This window comes from Psittacula echo (assembly GCF_963264785.1).
Source record: "Psittacula echo genome assembly, chromosome: 14".
NCBI classification, from domain to species: domain Eukaryota; kingdom Metazoa; phylum Chordata; class Aves; order Psittaciformes; family Psittacidae; genus Psittacula; species Psittacula echo.
Genome location: NC_137750.1, coordinates 1,323,820 through 1,342,983, shown reverse-complemented (window position 1 = coordinate 1,342,983; position 19,164 = coordinate 1,323,820). Strand labels below are relative to the sequence as shown.

At 39.5% G+C, this 19,164-nt stretch overlaps 1 protein-coding gene across 1 annotated transcript in view; it reads left to right on the top strand.

Moving 5' to 3' along the window:
• CA10 (carbonic anhydrase 10) overlaps positions 1-8,084 on the top strand; it is a gene marked incomplete at both ends in the record, with an annotated part of 191,188 nt that extends 183,104 nt beyond the window's left edge. Inside the window, 3 exons of the mRNA XM_080629096.1 lie at positions 4,676-4,830; positions 7,129-7,303; positions 8,062-8,084. Coding sequence (XP_080485222.1) covers positions 4,676-4,830; positions 7,129-7,303; positions 8,062-8,084 — 353 coding nt within the window. The remainder of the gene's footprint in view (positions 1-4,675; positions 4,831-7,128; positions 7,304-8,061) is intronic.
• Positions 8,085-19,164: the final 11,080 nt, after the last annotated feature.

The following is a 19,164-nucleotide window of genomic DNA, read 5'->3' as shown; positions in this document are numbered from 1 at the left end:
AACATAGCCTGCAAAAATCAACGATCAACAGATCCCTTTTAATTTTTAACTGCTATTATCACCAACAAGTTTATCTGTTATAATGAAATCCTTGGTAGACACAATGCACATCATATTCCACAGGGCACTGGGTTACTTACTGTAGTAACAAGTACTGGCTGAGAATTTTTAGTGTAAATTGGGAAAGTGAGTGTGTTACTGGAAGTAATTTTGCAGATGTCTTGCGTGATGGATTATAGCATCATTGCTGAAAACTAATCCTGCCTCTTAGGTTGCGAGGATATCTAGTCTGCCTTCAACAGCTGGAGCTTTTTAGCTTGTGCTTTAGGGGTCCCCTCCTGAAGTCAATACTTAGCAGGCTGCTGACAAAATGACCAATCCCAGTGTGCTCAATAGGAGCATGGAGCAAATCGTCAAGTAGAACATAGGTTTAGAGTCAGGACAGTTAGTAACATAACTGAAGTACTTCTTTGAAAGAAGAGCAACAAAACTAAGAGCTATCTGTGCTGGTGCATGAAATTTCCATGAGCAAAATGCATTAAAAGGCAAATTTTTATCCTTGGATATTAATGGCTACAGTGAAGTGGACCCCAAGGAATTTTTAAGCCGATTTTAAATGCTTATTATATTTTGTTATCACAGCCCAAAGAATCTACTGTGAACTAATTGAAACAAGCATTCTTTCAAACAGGCTTTAGTCAGAAACCATGTGAATGTCTCTTAAGAAAAACTGCTTTAATATTCCTCTTTATGTAATACATTTGAGGGGATAAGTTAGTTTTCTTTCACAAAAGTTATGCTACGTTAGCTTTCACCCAGTGTTTGCTTAACATTGGAAAGAAGATTCTCAAAATTCCACATGAAAGTTCAGCCTTGCCATTCTCCACCAGAACACAGCCACATGTTCAGCTAGGCAGAAGAGCTGTAAAATCCTGGGTTTCCTCAAATTCAGTCTTTAGCTGGTTTATAAATAATGAACAAGTGAATAAAATACTCCAGCTTTAAGATGTTATCCTGAAAAAGGTTAAGATTCAGGTTTCTGGAAATAAAAGACTATTAATTTCTCAAGGTTCATGTTTCAGTGAGAAGGGGTCTCAGAAGGGCTGAGCTCCTGCAACTTCTGTCATAAGCAGTAAGAGCTTGGCAGCCTCAAACCAAGCCCGAAGGGATTGACCTCAGGTATTTGAACTTAGCCACTGTCAGCCCGGCTCTAAGCGACTTGTGAAGGCTGGGAAATGGAGAAATTCTGTTTCAGCATTAAAAAGCTGAGGATCTCTACATTCCTTACCCTGTACCTCTAATGTGGTTGTAGCTGTGTTTTCCCCTTTTGGATTATCAGGTTATGAACTTCAAAATCAAACGAACCTTCCTTCATTCAGTAAATAATGTATTCCCTATGAATACTACTGATTTAAAGAAAACATACATAGACTTTGATGTGAGAGCAGACCCCACGTGCCTGTTACAAATCTAGGGATAAAAGAAGAGGATTCGCATCATTTGCTAAGAAAATTTTCAGAGGCACAGCCTTTATTTAAATGAATATGAAATCTAATTTTTATAGAGTTTATGAGTTCAGAAATCACCCTAAGGCACCAGTGGATCAAGATAAACAGAACGTGGGCAGTAGAAGGGAATTAGGCTGAGAGTATAGTAAAGGCTAAATGGGTTCATTAAAGGAAGTTTCTGGCAAGAGATCACACAGAGATTTTGACCATTTTGAACTACATGCTTACAATAAATGTAAGACAAGACATTAAAGTGTTGCAGTCTAATATTAGTGCAAACCCACCAGTTCTGTTTCAGTTCCAGAATGGGAAACCTTTATCAAGATGTGGGGAAAGGGAAACAGCTGTTCATGGGAAAAAATGTTGATAACCGAATGCTTATTCTGTAGTCAGGTCATTCTCATGGAGTCATCTGACTTCCCATGGGAATATAACCCACATAAAGGCATGAAAAAATACTGCTTTTACTTGACCAAACTCTCTTATTACTTCACTCACTACTATTTTCGCCTGTCCCTGAAGTGATACTTTCCTCCAGTTTCCCATTAATCACAACTGAGATTTTAATTCTCTGTCTTTCCTTAAACATATTTCAAGTGAAGACAGAGGTAATGAACCAAGTTTGGAGACATTTCACTGCTGGGTGCTGGTAGGGGAGGTGGTCACTCATTTTGTAGGTCCTCAGTATGCAAGCAAGGTAACTTAAGCAGTTAATCTGAAGCTCAGTAGGGTTGAGGAGAACATCTCTCCTGATCTTAAGAGCACTGGCATATGTCAGGCTTGCCTGAGTAAGTAGGTCCCTGTCCCACACTGTTACATGCCATATTCCACCCCTGGAGCATTATGTTCTGGGAATTACTAAAGACTGTAAATCCACAGACAAAAGTTAGAAGCCCATGTCAAAATAATGAATTTCATTGTCTATTAAAGCAATTGAGGCAACTCCAAACCCCCATGATTGCCTCCACTAATGCCAGCAGTCAATCTGTGTCTGTATCTTCCATTTGATAAGTTGTCCTATTGTAATAATCCATGCACTGTTCTGAATACCAATTAGTCAACTAGAATGTGGTACACACAAAATATGATACATGTCTCATCCCTATCCCTCATCTGTATTAATCCTTAGTTAGCTTTCCATCTCCTAGTAAACATTTCAAGGTAACTTCCACCTCATTTAAATCATTTTAGGCCAGCCAAACTCAGTATGGATATGAGAAAGCAGATTCAGTCCTTAGAGGTTGAAAGAATCTATTCTGACTGACTCCATGCCATTTGGAGCTAACACACCACTCTCCATGGTTCATAAATAATGAACAGGATGTTCATGTGGGAAAGGGAAAAAATGTGTGGTGACTCATTGAAAACAGGCACTGGCTTCAAAAAATGCATTCATTCTCTTCTCATGTAATCCTAGCAAAACTACTGCTGCACTACAAATAATGTTTTAACGAGTAGGACACAGGTGTATTCAAGTCAGCTCTAGCTGTTAAAATTTAGCAGCATTTGGACCCTAATATTAAGGCAATGGGTTTGCACTTTGTCTGCATAATTGTGGCTTTAGAAAGACTCCGTACCCCAGGACCAGTGAAGTCTGAGCATGATAAAGCAGGTGACAGTCAGCCACCTACAAGACACCAATAGTACTTTCCCCTATGCTTGAGGAACCAGCTATATGCATGGCAATCACCCTGGCTCAAAGTGCAGGAACGTGGCAGAAGGCTGCATTTCCGACAAACATGAAAGGACATGCCTGCATTATATTTTGTAAAATAACATTTAAAATATGAAATAACTCTTCAGACCCTGGTCAGTGTGGTATGAATGTTACACTTCAACTGATGCTGTAGCCACTAATATTGCTACCCCAGACACCTAGATCGTGTTGACTGCACTATGTCAAAATAAAAATAAAAAGTCACATTTGCTTTGAAAGAATAAAAAAGAAACTTAAAAAACCCACAACTTTTTAAGCTTACAGCAAATGGTACATGAAAAACAGAATCCAACTGAAATGCCTGAATTCTTGACACTGACATAAAAGATGCACTTTCAACATTTTACTTTAGTCCAAGGAATATCTTCTGTTTTATTTGTAATATCTTCTTTGCCTTCAATTACAGTCAATGCCAATTCATCTGTGTATTGAGAGGGAAAACACACCTAAATATGCATTTTTCCTTGCCCACATTTTGGCACTCACTCTGCAGATGATCCATACTGAACACATTACATGCAAGGGAAAGCACGCAAAGTTTTCCCATTACAGCTCCCAAACAGCCCAGCTTTCTCCGATATATGACAGCAGTAGCATATAAGAAGTAAAGGGTGTGTATTATAGAGTATTTCCTATTAAGTAACTCCTACAGCCTAAGGTTTGGCAGGAAAATCTGAGCTCCAGTTTTGACAGCACTGCCAGAAATACTGTAGGGCCAGCATTACACCAGGGAAATAGTGCACAAGGAGTAGAAAAGGCTGAGGAACTTTGATGCATTTTGAAAGATACAGTTATATCTCATTGTATTTTGGTACATGCCCACAGAGCGAATTCTGATGCAAAAGGATAGCTCATTAATTCCAAAAGCGAGACCCTAGTAAGCTGCTTTCCAGCATACTCTTTCACCCCGATTTTCTCATTCTGAGTGAGCTTGCACTGCATCCACCCCCACTGTGCACATGAAAACCAGCAAGCTTCGCTGAGCAGCTTTATTACCATGTATTAACCTTAACTTCCTCCTATGGTAGAAGGGCAGTTAAGTTTTAACTTTGGCCTTCCCAAGGCTTTGTTGAGCAAAAGTTGTTAATCACTCCAAAATATGGTAAGTCCACATTCTCCAAAGACTGCTCCATCTAAATAACAGCAACTTCAAGCAGCTTTTGACTCCAGTTCTTAAACAGGATTCAGAGTTTCACTGCAAGTGTTTGTGCTAAACTCACAGAAGGTGTGTACGGGCATCTAAGAGTAGAACTCAACACAAGGATTAATGAAGTCATGTTCGTTGCTCTTGTCCAAACTGCTGGAGCATTCAGAAATGTACATTCATTACACCTCACATTCAGTAAAACTGATGATAATGTTCAGGGGTAAGGACCATACATTAAAAGGGTGGGATATTATTTTTGTGAAGCTACTGTTTTATCTCAGTTGTTTTCCTTCCTACCTCCAGATGATGCATACTTACTACAGGGGCTTAATATTGAGGAACTTTATCCAGAGACTTCTAGTTTCATTACGTATGATGGGTCAATGACAATTCCACCCTGCTATGAAACAGCAAGCTGGATAATAATGAACAAACCTGTCTACATAACAAGGATGCAGGTAAGAATAATTTAAAAGTTAATCTAGTATAGCTACAAAAGAATAAAGATAAATACTTGTAGCTTTACATGCAAAATTAGATTCAACCTTTTATTAAACCTCTGCCTGCAATTTATATAGCTTGCAAAAGCACCAAAGAGTTTCTTGCCAAAATACACACACACACACACATACCTCAAGGTGGGGCCTATTTTCAGTAAGGGTTTGAACCAAATGGTCTCCAGCAGTCTCTTCCAAACTAAATTATTCTATGATTCTGTGAATAGGCACATGGGGATTCTAAAACAAGTATAGCAGCATTGTACAAAAATAACTGGGGTTATTAAGTATGACAAAGGCCATTTTTAGGTCAGAAAGAAGCAGGCAAATTGTGAATGACACTTGTAGCTATCTTAATACCAGTCGATAGCACAGTAGTGGGACAGAAATCCAACTATATGGGGCCTTCTTGAAAATAAATCAGGTAGTGTTTTCTGGAATGGAATAAGATGACAGGACAGATATTGCAAATATGTTCAGAAAAATCAGCTTGACAGATTGAAGCCTCTGTTAGAAAGGAACAGGATAAATTATGCAAAAGAAACCACTATCCATTTCATAGTCAAAATTAATGCTGCTGAGGACACACCAGTGTCCTTCACACACCAGTGGAAAAGTGGTAGAGACAACACTTCTGTGTGACTTCCTTGCAATCCAAGGCCTAACATCAGAAAACAACAAATTTAACACCAACCTCAGTCTTCTCCAGAGCTTCCATCAGTGAACCGCCTACAGAGCTGTGGGCCGAGCTAGAATCCCAAAGGAATACTTGAACCACCATCTGCCTGTCCCGGGCATGCACCAGAAACAATCTGGCCCGAGAAATGAAACAAGGAATGATAAAACAACCCTAAATATTACTTTGGGGTTTAAAATCATGTTGACATTGTAAATAAGATGACTTTAAAAAGTCTGAGAGATGTTTTATCTTTGTGATATTCCTTCTGTCCAATTTTGTTTTGACACAGAGAAGGCACTGTGTTTCCTTTCTAAATGGGTAATTTGGGAGAATGACACAGCTGAGCACAGACTTGCTGTACATTCTGAACTTATCAAGCAGGGGACCCAAACATTTTCCTGCAAGCTACATTTTTAGTTACAACATTAAAGTACAAAGCAAGAATTAGAATATTTCTAAAGTCTGTGCTAGTACCTACGAGCTAGAATCTCATGATACTTACTCCTTGTCACGCTTTACTGGTTAGTTACATCCTCCATTATTACTGCTGCAAATTGATTTCGTGGATTACTTACTAATTACATTGTGTGCTCAGACTGAAAAAGTAATGCACAGCTCAGGTTGTCCATGGAAGCTGGTAAAGATTTTCAGTATGTACATCCCAGCTACTGGAATTTCCCATTCAAGCATTAAATGCCACAACAAAACCTCTTTAATTGTACACTGATATGGAAAATGCTTTCTTTTTATCTTTTTAAACCAAAATATTTTGAAGATTTCTAATTTACAAACTGCAGCTTTTTGTTTTCCTCTCTCCAGTTTCCTATACAAAGTTAGAAAGGTTTTGGTTGAATTGAACCAGTTAACATGCTTTCAGCACAGTTGCATAGTCATCTTAAGAACCAGTGCTGTCTGCTTGTAGTTTGCATCCAGCCACTGCTGGGCGCACTGACAATCCTGGATGATTCAGCAATTCCCTCTCATCTGATCTGTAAAACCATCTCAACAGAAGGCCAGAGTCTACCATTAGAACATTATAGACACAGCACAAACAATATCAAGACAGACCTGTCAATGAAGGTTGAAAAATTTCACTTTTTACATCATTAATTTCATGACTTCAGCAGCTTGGCTGTCAGTTATCCTTTCCATCCTGACTGCCCTGTACCTGAGTACCTTGAGTACCATCATCCAAACCTGTGTCTTCTCAACTGAAAGCTACACTAATAGCTGCAAAACGTAGGAAATTAGCTCTTGTTATTCATCAAGTTCATTTTTTCTGTGCCAGCTGCTGCTATCCAGTACTGGGGATTCCATTTGTTCCCTGATCAGCCAAGGACACCTCATACCATTTTCATTTGCTTCACACACAAGTAGTTACTTTGGTTTAAAATGGAGCTCAGAAACAGGACCACAGAAGGAATGGTTTTACATCAAGTTAACTCTTTCAACCCACCTCTGATTACAAACCACTGAAATTGTGTTTTACTTCCATTTATTAAGATTATTTTATAGTGTTGTATGTTGTTTACTTACAGGAAAGCCCAGCACTAAATATCCTTGTTCTGTATTTTGTATAGATGCATTCTTTACGACTGCTAAGCCAGAATCAGCCATCACAGATATTTCTGAGCATGAGCGACAATTTCAGACCAGTCCAGCCTCTCAACAATCGATGCATCCGAACCAATATCAACTTTAGTTTACAGGGAAAAGATTGCCCAAACAATAGAGCACAGAAACTACAGTATAGAGGTACGTTCTACCTGCAGAATAATCCTTTCTACGCTTACACTGAGCTCTTTTCTTTGAGAAAGCCAAGTGCATAGTAATACATACAAATAAAAACAGATGAAACTCCAGATCTGGGGGACTAATGGTATGAATCAAACATTACATATTTGAAGTGGATGAGGAAACTTGCCCAGAAACGTGCAGGGAAATCATGACAAAACACAGTCTGGAACATCTAATGTTTTTTTAAAAGGAGATAGGACAGGCCTTCAGTTTTCTAGCCTCATTTTAAAGTTTTTTCACTTTACCAAGTGCATTTAACTTTTACCTTGGAAAGAAAAAGGGGGATGAGTTAATCTTGAAGGTCTCAAACAAAAGAATAAATTTCACTTTGGGGGTGCACCACCATAACACCCAAATTGCAAAGTGGTGTATTATGCAATGGGTATTATAAACTAAACCGCAGAGACTTGCTGGTGAGTCCTAAACTGCCACAGCCGGGGCTTACAGCTGAGCTGTAATGTGTCTTATGCCTCTTTCAGCCTATGCGCACACAGTTCTATTACCTGCAATAATGGTGTAAAAGTGCTTGCTTATCAATAACATTACAGGTATAAAGGAGTACTACTGAAGGGTGGAAGATAAAGCACATATTCCAGAAAGAGGAGGAAACAACCTCCTGCCTTTTTCAAGACATTTTAAGTGCCTAATACAGTGTTAAATCCAACCAGTTTCCTATTTGGTAAAGCATAATTGTTTTTGTTTTGTTTCTCTTTCAGTAAATGAATGGCTCCTCAAGTAAGAAAGACAGAGCAGGCAGAGCCCATAACCTCAGTGGAATGCTACTACTGTGAATTGACATAATCTAGAATGCACCCAACCTCACTCTCTTTGGGTTCAGACAGCACTGGTAACGTGCTGTAGGAAAAGAGCTGCCATGCTGGGAACTCAACTCAAAATTCATTCATATGATCGGTGGCAAATAAAAAAAGTAAAAAAAAAAAGACAGTATTACAGTAAATGTGATTACAATTTTCCTGAACTAATTTAGCTTCACAAAGAAAGACTTTGCAGCCTTTGTACATAGGAAATTCTTCCTCTTTCCCCCCTCCCTCAAATTAAAAAAAAATTAAAAATGATAAAAAAAAAAAGAAAGAAAAAAGGTGGCTCGGTACAGCATCAAAGTGGAGTTGTGTTCTGTGTGCCAAGTAATCCTTGGAAGCTCTCATTTCACTATCATTAATGGATACTGACAAGACAGAACAAGACGACTGTAGAGGAAACTTATTTCTGGGTTATGAACTTTCTGTTAATTTCATTTCAAAAGGGGCAGAGAGAAGTATTGTAAATATATCACTGCAGAATATAAAGGAAACGGAACTATTTCCCTCTGTCACATATCTGTAGTAGGATTTGCCAAAATCAGAATTGATCCATTTTCTGTTTCTCATTTTACAACAGGTCATACGTTGTGTTGGTTACTATTAACAACTCAATAAATGTGTTTAACAAATTCATTTAGTAAACTCGCTATGATTTATTCTGTTCCTTTCTCAAATAATAAGGCTCTACTATTTGTGGCTGCATTATTTGTTGTGGTATTTTTTCTTTTTTTTACTTCCCCCTTTTATTTTTTTACTGGATTTATTTGTTTGCAGCCAATTTAAGTGAGTTAATAGCCATTGGAAATGCACTCAAAGCCAGTATAACTTTAACTCCACTTTATGGTCCCTCATTAACAGGAGCTGGGCTCAGAAGCAGAAAGCATTTGAAACCTATCTCTGTTTAAAATTGCCATTTCCCCCTCTGAATCCATTATCAGGACAAACCAACTCAATCCTGGAAATTGGTGGTGGAAAGTGATATCTTTTCTTTGCAGATAAAGCAGGAGCTGACCAAGTAAAAGCGAATGCCTTTTTTCTTGTTTATAATGGTCATTCACTGTGTTTGGTTACTGTCAAGAACTCAATAAATGTGTTTAACAAGTTCACATTGCGCATGTTTGATCTTCTTGCATGTTAAGGGGTTTATTTTCTTCTTTTTTAATCTAGAGAAGGGGCAGACCTCATGCTGTTCCATTCCTCATACTCAGTTCATAACACGTAACGTGTTGGAGTTCACAGAAAATAAGATGAAGCTATGAAGTGCTATGCCTGACCAATGATTTGTTTATACCAAATGGAAAACCAGGTATTACAAGAAGTGAAAGGGAACTGAACCCCTGTAAGGAAGTTATAGATATTGCAGGTCAACCAGCCTCAGCATAACACATGCATCATTTCATCTCCGGCTGAAGAGGACAGTGCAGGTGACATCAGACAGCAAACTCCTGAGTCTATGCTGCAGACAGCAGTTTGGGAAGACTGCAACTTGTGTGACCTCATCTGACACGTAAAAAGATACCAGCACAGTGAAAATATGCATGAGATAGCATCAAGGAGACTCAGAGTAGGTACATGGATGCGGATGGAAACGTGGAAGGAACCTGAAGTTGTCATTAACAATTCAATTGCCCAGTGAAAGCTGCAGGGAAAACACTAGTGAAAGAGCGGAGGCTGGCCAAGATGGGCTGACACACAGCGATTGCACTGTTTGTAGCAGGGTTCTGGGCTGATGACCCTGGCCCAGGATGCTATTAGCACAAATAATACCTGATCCTTGAGTTATTTTGAGCATTTCAAATGACTTCCACATACCAGCTGAATGCTGTGCAGTGATCTGAAAAATCCACCACACAAGCACAGAAATGGCACTCTGAGTATTACACTGTGGATTAATATTGTCAAATTCTGCAGCTGAAATAAAGCAAAATCATCACCACAGATTTACCAAGCTGATAAAACTGAAAAACGACACAAGTCACACATTTAGTATTTTTGAGTTGCCATAGCAATCTATAACTTTTAAGCTTATGGTGTTAGGATTCTTTCTGTTGCTTGTTTGGGTAGTTTGGGGGTTTTGAAGCTTCTCCTAGGATTAAGTATGTAAAGTTACTGAGAGCATAAAACCCATAATGTTTCTATCTATATTTTTGGACAAATACCTGGCAGTTGTTGACCCAAGTTTGTCAGTGGCAGAAGGTAGGGAAGATAAGCCAGGCCTCCATTATAAAACTTTTAAATAAGTAATAAAACCTATTTTCTATTTTACTGAAAACTGATTGAAGGGATTTAAGAGGAGGGAGAGATATGATAAGAAGGACTAGTCCAAGGAAGGAGTCATGCTGTGCTTTGGATTAGGTGAGGCTGCAATACAGAAGCCCTACAAATAGAGAAATGAAGCAATTATGAGACACTGCAGATATATTTCCAACTCCTTTTTTGTAAACTAATCGATGCCATCTCACCATGATTTGTTTAGCAGGTTCTTCTAATAACAGATTACAGGAGAAATAGACCAAGCTAAAGCTTAGAATTAAATATCTTGCACATTCCTCAAATCTAGACATCTAGCTCCAGTGTTTCAGATCAGGCACATTATCTGTGTCAAGAGACACCAAGCATCCAAAGCAAGCCACGCCTTATCACAAAGCCTTTAAGCAAAAAGATGAAGCCTCGGTATCAAGCAGCTGGCACAATCTTCTGTGTTGCAAGTCTATGCAGCACAGCAACGTGCACAGAGTAACCCCTCCAACCTTAGCGCTTTGTGTCCACAGTGCTCACCACAAGTCTGATTGCACATGGAGCTCAGTACTTTGTAGTAAAAGCTGAATTTGTGGCGTCAATACCACCCCCCTGCCCAAGCCATTCAGATCATGAGTGAGATTCTTTGCTTGTGATAAGGCTTAGTGTGAGCATGCGCTGCCTGGCAGGGAATATAAACCTCGCAACGCTCAGTAATGAACAATCACCACCACAGGCAGGACCAGGTTGCCATGCTGTGATGATGACAGACATAAGAACCTAAAACTGAGAGGAAATGCTCAGATTTGATCTTGTGCTATCACAGTTAAAACTATGATATCAAACCAGGTACCAAACTTACTGAGATCATTTGATGGCAAAAAGCAAGGGAAAAGCAAAATTTAGAGTACTGCAAAAGCCTCTGTTTCAAGTAGCATTAAAAGTACAGTAGCTTATTTTTTCCTTTAAGTTAATCAGAAAGAACTGACAGGAAAACTGTAACTGATCAGTATATCTTATTGCAAATAGCAGAAATGCAGCAAGAAGACATTTTGCTTGTTCTGCTGTACATCTCAAAGCCCTAGTACTGGACACTACCCAAAAAATCCCAGCTGTTTGGTTCCTATACTCGAAACAACACATATTTTTCAGGGAGCTCAGCCAGAACTGCTTCATGTTTTGATTTTTTTATTAGATTTTATTCCCTAGCTCTAGCAGCTGACAAACAGGGCGAGTTTGCTGTAAGAAATGCTGATTTATTAGCAAATGGCTTACTGCAGCTCTCACCAGCGTACCGTAAAATTATTCAAGGAGCCTGCTTGCATGGTAGAGAACAAGAACCATTTATAATGTGAAACTAATGCAGGCAAACATTTGCTGTTTCCTACAGTGTCAGGCTTCTATTCTAATAACTAAAGATGTGTCAAACACATACTCAGAAGAGAAAATGAAAGATGGGATAATAAGTCTTCCAAGGACAGGAAAATAACCCTTAGTATTTAAATAGAGCAAAAATTCCTTAGAAGTATTAGAAAAATAGAAAGAAAAATATACACAGTTTATGAATTTAGGTAGATGCTCCCACCCTGGAAGGGAACAAAGAGTCAAATGTAAACCCAAGGGGAACAAAGTTACGGCTGCAAATACAATAGTTGCCCCAGAATGAAGGTTAAGGCCTTCAATCTTGGGTGGCTCTTCCCAGCATCAAGGGACAGTCAACACCCAGCAAAGAGATCTCATTTTCTGAGACATCCGGGGATTTGCATCCAGGGCATATGTTCAAATGCACAAGGGTAGTGGGTTTGCTTGACCAAGTGAAAGCAGCGCAGAGTAACACTCGCAATGTCCTTCCCAATTCCTTGACTGCCACTCTCGATGTGCCTTCTTGGTGCTGCATTGGGTGATTTTCTGAACCTGACTCCAGGGCTCTACAAAGAAATCAGAGTCTGCCAGAAATACCTCATGTTCTGCATCGCTTACTGTCCTGCTGTACACCTATGCTTAAGCTGAGGCTAGTTAGAACTTCATTTATGCAAAGCTAGTGTCCCAAGGGCAAAGCAGACCTCGCTTTTATTACAGTGATGGTAGGATTAACTGAGGAAGGAGAGAGCAATTAAAGCACAAATCATGAAGGGCTTAATTATGAACCACTGTAAATACAATTGCTGCACCCTGACTCACCTGCATCAGGGTTGTGTCTTACAAGGCACATAGAATGGGCTGCTGAAGGTGCCTCACCTCCAAACTTCTCCCAAGTGCCAGGATTCAGAACACTCCACATTTCAGATAGCTTAAGGTTTATTCCTGCTATTTTTGTTCCACCTTAGTGCTGTTTTTCTGATTATTGTTTCAGCTTTCTGCCTTCTCTCAGGCATAATTTAAAACTTGACAGCAATATGAATAATAGTGACATTTTCAGACATTCATGCCAAAGTTTTGCCATGAAGGCCTCATTCACTAAACATTTATCTATGTCTGTTCTGTGAGCTGCAGAAAGCTTTACCGAAACGGAAGTTCATTGACAAACATTTCACCCAAGTGCTGTCCACATTCGTCTACCCCAGATGTCCAATTGAAATGCTTGTGACAAAAACAAAGTCACCGAAACTCTGCCATACCGTAAGCAGTGATGTCAGATTGTTCAATGTGGCCTCTCCTTAAAGCAGGGGAAGATACTAAAGCAAATATCTCCGAGATCTTAAATCGCCTTGTCCAACTTATAGACCAACAGGACTTTGGCTCTTCAATGTCTCAAATCCCAGCATAATTCACAACAAATGATGAAATCGGTGCAGAATAATTCCAGCCTTCAACTTTCAGGATTTACTTTTCCCCCACCTCCTGCCATGTCACTTGCCTTACAAATAGAGAGAAATTCTTTGTAGGGGACATACTTTCCTGTAAGCAGGGAAATGCCAGAGGAAGTAGTTGTTACCACCCTAAAGTAAGGTTTCTGTAGGGACTCCAAATGATCTGGGCTGACATCAGTGCAGCTCTGCCCTTTGGTGGGCCGATACAGCCGAGAAAGAATAAAATAAAGCAGGTGAAATTCACCCAGTCTTCCAATAATGAGGTTCTTTCCACTAAAGATCTATCCTTCAACTCTGTCTCTGGTTTTTTCCATCACACTGTGCCAGGCAGGCAACACATGAAATGCAATGGCATTTGAGGGTGTACAGCCCTGGTGTTGGCTTTCAGCTCAGAGCCCATCTGCCTTCATTCCCTTCCTGTGTCATTCTTGCTCGGACAGCTCAGCCAGCTCTTTAGTTTATTAGTGTGCCTTTCAGATTCTTCTATTCCCACATACTTTCCATGCACAGCAAGATAATTACTCCCAGGGCAGGGATATTTTTTCTCACTAGCCATTTAGAGCCCTGTTTTCTCATTCTCTGTTTAAAGAGTATTTATACTTCAGAGGCTGGCTCAAAGCGGTTACAGCACTGTCTGGATTTCCACTGCACATGCGTACAGTGGCCGCCTTCACACTGAGGGCAAATTGCAAGCTCATTTCTATGAGCAAGGATTGAGAATCATTCCATGGCAAGCTACCAGCCTGCCCTTGCAACTGGCTGGTTGTTGTGCTTGTGTATGAGTTACGTTTCACAGGAGGCTCATCTGCACAGAGCAGTGCCCAAGGCTGCAAGCCTGAAAGCGAGCAAGTCTCCAGCAGCCTAACTGCAGGGCCCGCAGAAACACATCCAGAAGCTGATATATGGATGTGCTGTTGTGATTCATTACGTTGCTACGCTCCAACTCAAGCAAAACAGCAGAGATACACCCACTGCTATTGCCAGGGCACACCACTAGGAATACATGACATGCCTTTTGTTTCCCCGCCTCAATGCATTCATGCTAGTTTTCATCACGTGAGTCTCAATATCAGCTAGATCAGAAAGGAAAACACATGAGCTAGTTACTAGTAACCTGTCCTACTGTACACACCTAAAACATGTATTAGGGACAAGCAAAGTAGCTTGGCCCTCCTTACCTCTGTCGTACTGTTTATATGCACATACCAAGTTTGTTTTCCAGCACAGAAGTGTTTCTGCAAACGTATAGACCATATATTCAATTTTGAGGGATGATTTTCTTTCACAAGCAGTGCACGCAACCATGTAAACAAAAGACATGGGAAATCCAGGACCTAGCTCAAGTTTAGAGAACCTGCATTCAGCCACAACAAACCTGTTTGTGCTCTGCTTACATCTACTTGGTGCTGCACTGAGATTTGGAAAGAACTGATCTTGCTACGCATGTAAAATGGATGAGAAAGGAAACAACTATCTAGGAGGCAAGAATGAGGTTATATTGTTTAAGCTGTAGCAGCTTGCTTTATGATTATATTTGTTTGCATGGCTGTGGGTTTTTTATATAGTTTTATTACTTCTTCAATTTTAACACCTCAGAATTACAGCAGGAGGTTCTTTTTCCTCATATTTGTTACTTACTTGCAGTTTTATAATAAATTTTCACAAGTTAATGACAGTTGCTTGGGGCGTTCAAGAGAAGAATATGTCCTATGAAAAATGATATTAAGGTTCCTTGCATAAAGGATTCTTCAAAGTTAGACCGTACAGGAAGAAGGGAACATATTTGATATCATTTTCAGGCTTCTCAAAGCAAAAAAAAATTGAAAGATACAAACGCAAAGCAAAGAAACTTCCCCAAACTTTACAGCCTTAAAGATATATTTTCTTTTAAGAGAATTTACCTTTATTTGATTTACAAAACAGAGCACAGGAATAAGGTTCTCTGCAAGCAGCTCCGTAAATCTTGTGCAATGACTAACAAGAGACACCCGGCAATGGAAGTTGGTTGCTTTTCTAGCCTAGGATTTGTCACTGTGAATCAGAAGGTATTGTGAAAAGGTAGTAAAGTTTAGTGAATGATTGTGACAGGCTGGAGCTTAGCAGGGGGAGCAACCCCTTTGCATTTCAGGAGTGGGCATTTTATCATGATGAAATGAAAGTAAGAAAAGTCAGACAAGACTGACTTCAAGATCTTTCTCTTAATGAAAGTTTTCATGTCAACAGTCATTCCAATGCTAATATCAACACTTCTGTGGAAGAACAGCACCGTGTAACATTCATTAGGGATGTCAGAAGCATCCCACAACATATGGTGTCTCAAATCCAATTACTTTTCTATTCAAACCATGACCTTGAATGTGTTTTTAAAAGAAGAAAAAACACAGAAACAAAGCCCCTTTTGCTTATTTTATGGTGTAGTGGCATAGTACTAAAATACAGAACTATGACAAAATGGCTTTTGTTTGTTTTGTACCATGTACGTAGAAAAGGACATTTTGAAATACTTTTGTCAGCCATTGGCTGGATTTGGCTTTAAAGTGTCTCTCTTCGGAAGGCTAACACTGAAGTTCTCTGTATCCCACATAGCCTCAAGCTCAAATTCCTCTCTATATTGTGATAACCCCACACCCAGAGGCTTCACACTCACCAGGTTCCCCTCAGTGCAGCTGCCAACTCTGCATCATTTCCAAACATCAGTCTTCTCAGTTCAACCCATGAAAAAAGGACTGAAGAACTTAAAACAGTGGTTTTCAGGCTGTTATTTAGGCCCTACATTATCTCCTGCCTAACTCAGGAAACCAAAGAAACCGTTTCCTCCATATTTACCTTTTGAAAGCACTAACTTCCCACAAGAATAGGGATATCATAGTGCTGCTACACTCTGGTTATGGAAAGCTTGCAATTACTTGCTATCTTTGTGCAAGTTCTTCCAAAACCAGATTACACTGTTACAATATGAACACCCATGCCTTTAACGGTACAATTAAATCTGGAGCAATTAGCGTAGATATTTACCACGGTTCTTCACTGAGCTTTGCTGAAATAATCCGAATCATTCTTGCATTTTAATGCATTAAAATATGTAATTATGTTTAGCATATGTCTGTTTATTATGCACAGTCACTGGAAATCAAGTTCTCTTTTAATATATTTTCTAATTGATATTTAGAAACACAGCAGACAAAATAAGTGCTGGGCGTGGGTTATCACACAGATAAATACACTGACATAAGCCCCTGTTACCCTTTTTAATGGTGAGAACATTAATTCAAGACATTTACTCATGAAAATATTCATAATTTTCCTTTTAACTTTAAAGTAACCTACAAGCTGTGGAAAGATCAAATATGATTAATATTTTAGAAAAAGAAATCTTGATGAAAGAAAAATCTGGGGGGGGGAAAGAGAGAACTCAGGGTATATACCATGCAAACAAATGAACTGAAAGGGCTGACTTGCCTCAATAGCCATTAGTATTACTCGTGGGCATACAGCTCAACAAGAGAAGCCATCTTTTAACATATTCCACATTTGCAGTGTTATTTATAATGGGAACTGAGCAGAATGAGAAGCTGACAACGCAGCAAGAGGAAATATGGTCATTCAAGAGAAGAAGTAATCAGCTTTCTGGAACTTCCCCGCAGCCTGGGGCTTGTGAGATGGTTGTTCCACCAGTGGCTGTAGTGGCAACCTGTGACAAATCACTGCCCCCTCTTACGTCCCTGTTCATGCCTAAAAAAAATGAGATGACCTTAGCACAATAGGGGAGGGTTCATATAAAAACAACCACATCAACAACTCCAACACTGCAGTAATGGAAGCCCTTATAACGTTTTGCATAGATTCACAGCAGACACAGCCAGAACAGCGCACTATTGCCCATCACTAACTCCAGGGATACAGAGAAAGAAACCTAATCTCTATCCAGTGCCATAGGAATTGTTAAATCTGCCTGACTAGCAGGAATTGAGCTCTCAGACTACTGCCAGCAATGGTTAGGTATCAATATTTAGCATTCAGATAATTATGCTGATTTTCCAAATGCCCTGAAAATGACATATCACACTTTCTAGAGGAGGAACCTGAGATGGGCTTCAGAGGCAAGTCCAGGGCTACTCAAAGAAGTCATTCCACCCGAACACCAAGTTCTGTGCCCAAGCTGCATCTCCAAATAGTTGTTTTCCATTTCCAGTCCATTTCACTGCTTGCATATTTTCCTCTGCAGCTTCTCACTCCCCACAGTGAGCACGAAGATAAGCACACTGAAGAGCTTGCTGAGCAACATCAGATAGCGTAAAAAAATATGTAAAAAATAGAAATCAAAGCATGCCAAAGTCTGTTCTTCAAAGCTCAGAACAGGCTTTCATAACATGCACAAACAGCAAGATAAACAAAGCATTATAAGGAAATGGAAATGTTACTTTAAAAGCAAAAATGTAAGGGTAAGAATGAAGAGAGGACGGCAAAATGCAACAAATGCAAAACAAAAACAGTAGTAACTATTCTTATGTCATGTTGTTCAGAATAACCACAGTGAGATGGTAACAAATGCTTCTATTAACGCTGAACCCTGTCCTTTTGCTGTTTCATACTGGCAAAATAGGGGGAGGACAAAAACACTGATAATGTCTGACCCAAAGCCAGTGCCTAATGACAAGTCCAGTGTTAGTGATGTGGTTCAGCTTTATTAGCAATACCTTGAAGAAATATTCTTGTCTACACAATTATTAGAAGGGGGAACATTTTCCTGAGAGAACCGAAACGCAAAAGCTTGTACAAAAGGGATGTTCTATGTGTTGTGACACAGAGGAGTCTCTTCAGACCTCTGGATCATCTGTCACTGTGCTCAAGAGCCGTTGCCATGAGACAAATGTTGCCAATTTTATTTTTATGTACTTAAAGGGCCAAGTTCAGGAGTGATTGATTTTTAATGGTGACTTTACAGAGACCACACAATATGCAAGTGCAGTAACATACGAATTACAGAAGAACACTTACTGAAGAATTCAACGTATGAAGGACCGTACTCATTAAAGCACCTCACTGTGAGCAATCACTTCATTAATGCTCTAATCCCTAAGCATTATTTTTATTATCTTTATTATTTACTGCATCCTTTACCTAGAAAAGCCATTAAAAGATTTAATCTCATGAGGTGTCATAACTGCTTTTTTTCTATTTTCTGTCAGCAGCTGCCCAATGACTGTTACAGTTCAAGGCTGAAATCCATGTCCTAGTATTTTGCTTTTCCCTCCCACCACAATAGATGAAGTAGCTCCTTTCTCCCAGATACATTTCAGCACTGCATCTGCATTTGATTCCACTGGGAAAAATCCTCTCTAATTGGCAAACCATTTTGTGCTTCGTAAGAACAGAAGGTGATACAGAAATGCAACATGTAGGGGCTTATCAGAGAACACTCACAGCTCACCTGGATATGATAATGAGAAAAACTGGCACTAAGGCCCAAGACACCAAACACAAACATACTGTGAACCTACAAATGCATGGGAAACAACAAGCTAAAATCAGTGCATCACATACTTTGCTGTCACTCTTGTTAACTAATGAAAAATAATCCAGGATCTTACCACTGGCACTGACATACCCTGTATCACCAAAACCTTGCAGCTGACACTGGGGCATTTCACTGCCCATACTGTCCTTCACATACCTGATACATTTATAGACCTGGAAAAGGACACATAAGCACTGCACTCATCTTCACTACTAAGATCAAATGCAAGAGAGAACTCAGGAAAGACCTTCGTTCAAGTTAATTTGTTTGACATTTGAAACTAGAGCAAACAAATTCAGCACATTGCTTATATTCATTTACAAAGTATCATGGATGGACAGATTCATGAAGGAGTTTGCTGAGACTAGGAGGAAAATATAAAAAGCATGTTGAGGTAGGACTACCCAATGAACGCAGTGACTGCGTTACAGA